Source organism: Xyrauchen texanus, chromosome 23 (assembly GCF_025860055.1).
Source record: "Xyrauchen texanus isolate HMW12.3.18 chromosome 23, RBS_HiC_50CHRs, whole genome shotgun sequence".
In the NCBI taxonomy this organism is placed as follows: domain Eukaryota; kingdom Metazoa; phylum Chordata; class Actinopteri; order Cypriniformes; family Catostomidae; genus Xyrauchen; species Xyrauchen texanus.
Window position 1 is genome coordinate 545,459 of NC_068298.1, and position 5,000 is coordinate 550,458.

At 41.1% G+C, this 5,000-nt stretch overlaps 1 protein-coding gene across 3 annotated transcripts in view; it reads right to left on the minus strand.

Annotated features, from left to right (window-relative positions):
* The window catches only part of slc2a9l2 (solute carrier family 2 member 9, like 2), a 68,379-nt gene that overhangs the window by 22,302 nt on the left and 41,077 nt on the right, over window positions 1-5,000 (minus strand). For 2 of the 3 annotated variants that reach the window (XM_052154619.1, XM_052154618.1), the window contains one exon: window positions 677-804. The exons of the other annotated variant lie outside the window; for it this stretch is intronic. In XM_052154619.1, the coding sequence (XP_052010579.1) occupies window positions 677-804 (128 nt within the window). The remainder of the gene's footprint in view (window positions 1-676; window positions 805-5,000) is intronic. 3 annotated transcript variants of the gene reach the window in all.

Genomic DNA, 5,000 nt, shown 5'->3' on the forward strand with positions numbered 1-5,000 from the left:
CATCTGGGATGACATGAGGGTGAATAAATGATGGGGGAATTTTCATCTAACCCTTTAATAAAAGTCACATGTGAGCAAGTTGATCCCTGATTGGTCAGAATGTTTGTGTGTGATTTATCTCCGACTAAATCTTAAATCTTTGAGTATTGTTTATGTCACGATGACGCATAACGTCGCCACACATGATCTGTCACTCGGATGAGAGTTGTACAATTAATGTCATGGTTATTTTAATTCCTCATTAGTTGCATTATTACAAAAACTATATCCATGTTTTGATGATGAATTACAGTGACATGCTGCTCAGGGTTTTATAGGGATGTTGTTTGTTTCGTTGGTCCACGGGGTCAGATTATATACAGGTATATGAACATAAACATGCCTAAACGAACCGAAACCAGGGAGGAAATGCACCAGGTTCCGAAAGAAACGCTCCAAACGAGTCAGGTGTGGAACTCCATTAGACGTCTATGAAAACTTGTTTTGTGAAATGAGTTTCAGCTTCAACCGTCACTTCAATAACAGCCTCTTTTTAAAGAATTACACGATCAATCAAATGTATCCTTAGTTTTTCTTGAACTGAAGGTTTGATGTTTACATATACAGTCGTTTACTTCAGTGATGCACAAGTGATTATATAGACAATAAAGATGTTGTTAAACTGTTTGTGTCTGACCTGTATGAAGGGGAACAGCAGTCCTACAGCGAAGTTTGAGATCCAGTTGACAGTTCCGGCTATCATGAACGCTGCCGGACGATACGACTGTTCAAACAGCTCACCCGTCAAAACAAATGGAACGCCACCTAAAACACACACACACACACACACACACATGTTGTGTTTCCATGTTTTATGAGGACTTTCCATAGACATAATGGTTTTTATACTGTACAAACTTTATATTCTATCCCCTAAACCTAACCCTACCCCTAAACCTAACCCTCACAGAAAACATTCTGCATTTTTACATTTTCAAAAAACATAATTTAGTATGATTTATAAGTTGTTTTCCTCATGGGGACCGACAAAATGTCCCCACAAGGTCAAAAATTTCGGTTTTACTATCCTTATGGGGACATTTGGTCCCCACAAAGTGATAAATACACGCCACACACTCACACACACACACACACACACACACACACACACACACACACACACACACACACACACACACATCACACACACTCACACACACACACACACGCTTCTACACTCACACACACACACTCACACACACATCACACACTACACACACACACACACACACACACACACTACACACACTACACCCACACACACACACACGCTCACACTTACACACACACACACACACACACACACTTACTACGACTTACACACACTTACACACACACACACACACACACACATATCACACACACACATCACACACACATCACACACTCACTACACACACACACACACACACACACACTCACACACACACACTCACACACACACACTCACACACACACACACACACACACACACACACGCCACACACTCACACACACACACACACTCACACACACACACACACTCACACACACACTCACACACACACACACACACACACACACTCACACACACACACACACACACTCACACACACACACACACACACACACACACATTATATAAATCATTATAGCTGCACCACTGTACAAACTATAGATTTTAAACCCTAAACATAACCCTCACACACACAAATTTGATTTGATGTCAGATGCTCTGGCACCCCAAATGCATTTAACAATAGTGGCTGGAGTCTTCATTTCCATGTTCCTTACAATAGAATCACCAATAACAAGGGCTCTTTCAACATGATTCTCAGTGGGTGCATCACTGAGTTGGGAGAATCAATTGGTGATCCTAACAGGAACAGGAGAGTGGTGTCGCTTTGCTGAGCGAGTATGCCGCCGAGACGTCACCCAAACACCCTGCTGCAGAGGCTGTACAGCCGGAACAAAAGTGTGTGTGTTGCTCTCTGTACTACTCGCATCCGAGATCAGCAGATGTTTGAGCAATGATCCATGTAACACGGAGGAGAAAATGAATGCACACAGTCCGAGATGAAGACAAGTGGGAAAAAAGAAAAAAAAATGGATGCACCCAGTACAAAATGCATGCAGTTTAAAAAGAAGATGATCAGAAAAACCGAAGTGTGCGGTAAAATGGCAAAGATTAAGGATTAAAAGATGAACGTAGAGGAATAAGCAATGCTAAGCAGGCCAGCAAGCTACAAACAGAGACTCAAGCAACGATGAGTTTAAATAAATTTGTTTGATAATCAACATTGTCAAAAATGCTGTCGATCGAGCTGAATTTGTATTGAACCAGGAACATTCTTTTAATGTCTGAACAACTGATGACAGCACTACAGAGTGTGTGTGTACAAATATGCCAAATTAGTTTTTTTTTCCAGCTGTAAAGCTGATAACTCCATCACATCAATTAATGCTTCCAGAAAACAATGAGAAAAAAAACAATAAAACAGTGTAATGAATGACAGGAGAGAGAATGAGAGTGTCCTCACGTCTGCAAACACACACACACACACACACACACAGACACATCTGTCTGTCTCTCTCGCTGTCTCTCTCTCTCTCTCTCTCTCTCTCTCTCTCATGTTTGGTGATTGAATGGCACTCATCTATTTTTAAACATTAGTGTTTTTTGGAAAGCAGGACACATTTGAGTCTCAGCACATCTGGATCAGTCCCTTAATAACACAAACTACCATCTGCAAACTGACCGCTACACACACACACACACACACACTCATAATGCATCACTCCTGCATTATATAAACGGTTGTGAGCCAGTATGATGTCAGTGTTAGCCCTGTGAGTACAGTGTCTGATCTCATGTCTGTATAAACGGCCCTCACGCCTTCATGAGAGGTCAATGTTTTTGTCAAGTCTCCTTTCAGGAATCCCGGCACATGCCATTAGATCAAGGATTGAGTCATCAAAAGATTAAAATCTCCTCCCAATATTATATCATGAGGGGTGCCAGCGGCTTGTAACCTCCCATAAAGATCAATGAAGAAGCCCTGATCATCAGTGTTAGGTGCGTAAATATTAGCCAAAATCAACCTTTGCCCCTGAATTTCTGCTAAAACAATAATTACTATTGTATCTTGAAACATTTGAATTGTAGATGTTTATTTATCAGTGTAATGACTCCCCTGCTCTTACTCGAGCCAGCACTAAAGAAAACACGTCCACCTCATATCATCCCAAATTTTTCAGCTCGTTTTTCAGCGCTTTGATTCATTCACATACCGCCCCGAAGGTGTATTCCGCCGCTAGCGTAACCAGCACACACACACACAAAATAAATTAAAGCCGTTCAGTTTCCTCAAACAGTCAAACGAATGTTACATTTACATTTTACATTTATGCATTTGGCAGACGCTTTTATCCAAAGTGACTTACAGTGCACTTATTACAGGGACAATCCCCCCGGAGCAACCTGGAATTAAGTGTCTTACTCAAGGACACAATGGTGGTGGCCATGGGAATCGAACCAGCAACCTTCTGATTACCAGTTATGTGCTTTAGCCCACTACACCACTCCATGTGTTGCGAGTAGTACAGAAAGCAACACCACTCTCCTGTTCCTGTTAGGGTTTCCAATCAATTCTCCCCACTCAGTGATGACTGAGATCATGTTGAAAGAGCCCTTGTTATTGGTGATTCTATTGTAAGGAACGTGGAAATAGAGACTCCAGCCATGGCCGTAACTACCATTGAGGACACCGAGGTCACGTTCTCTGTATTTTTTTCTTGAAGTGTCATTTCATTGTGAAGTGAAAATAGCCGACGAGACAATTATCCTTGCATCAACGGACCGTCACGTGACACGTACTTGCAGAGACCGCTGTCATGTCCAAACGAAAGTAGTCGGCTGTAAGCGGAGTGTTTCCTAAACCAATTAAAGAACGCAACGCAGTGTCTCGCACAGCTCACATAAACTTCAATACCCACAAATCCATTGTTGAAAATAAACTTGACCTCATGTTAATTTCTGCCTATGTTTTTCATTAAAATGACCAAAAATGAAAAGGCTGCAACAAACGAAATTATCGTTTGGAAAGCCAGCAGAAGAGGAGCAGACAAAGAGAAGGAGGGAAGGTGAGAAAGTTAATGGTTATGCAGCAAATAACCTACAATATGAGATGCAATTGATGCAATATCCTACTGAAATGCTGAAATCCAGTGGAGTTGCAGCTAATCTGCACTGACAATTAAGCTAAATATTATATGGATAATTAATGTGTTGTGAAGTGATGGATATTATCCTTTTAATAAGCATGGCCCAAACATAACCTATTGTTGAATGATATTATGGTCAGTTATTGCCAGTATTATAATAATAATAATAAAACAAGTCTAAATAAGTTCCAAAAATTGGGATTTGGGGGATTTTTGACCTTGGTATTTGAAAAATCCTGGTTATGGCCTTGACTCCAGCCACTATTGTTAAATGCATTTGGGGTGCCAGAGCACCTGACATCAAATGTTCATTAGTGCAGCAGATGACCTAACCCTTCCAATGTCCTGCAAAAAAATACTCCTATAAAAAAATTTCCAGAAAAGAGGAGGCATAAACACAAAGAACGAGCAGATTCATCCACAACTGTCCTGAAGGAGTGTTATTCCACAAAACAAACTCCAGGCGCTAGGTGGAACCAGCGCTCAAGTGTACTGTATGTTAAGCAAGACAAGCTCACTCTGAGGCACGTGAGAAACACACCATGACATCTTCAGTCCATTAATTTTATGAAAGACATCGCTTGTTGTGGGCATAAAAATATTTTGTGTCCATCATTAGCATCTATTCTCAATTTGGCCGGGAACTTCAGTGTAAATGCGATTCTTCGTTGAGGCAAACGTTTCTTGAAGGAGTGTAATTCCACAAAACAAACTCCAGCCGCTAGGCAGAACCAGCACAAAAAGAAACAAAACAGGCG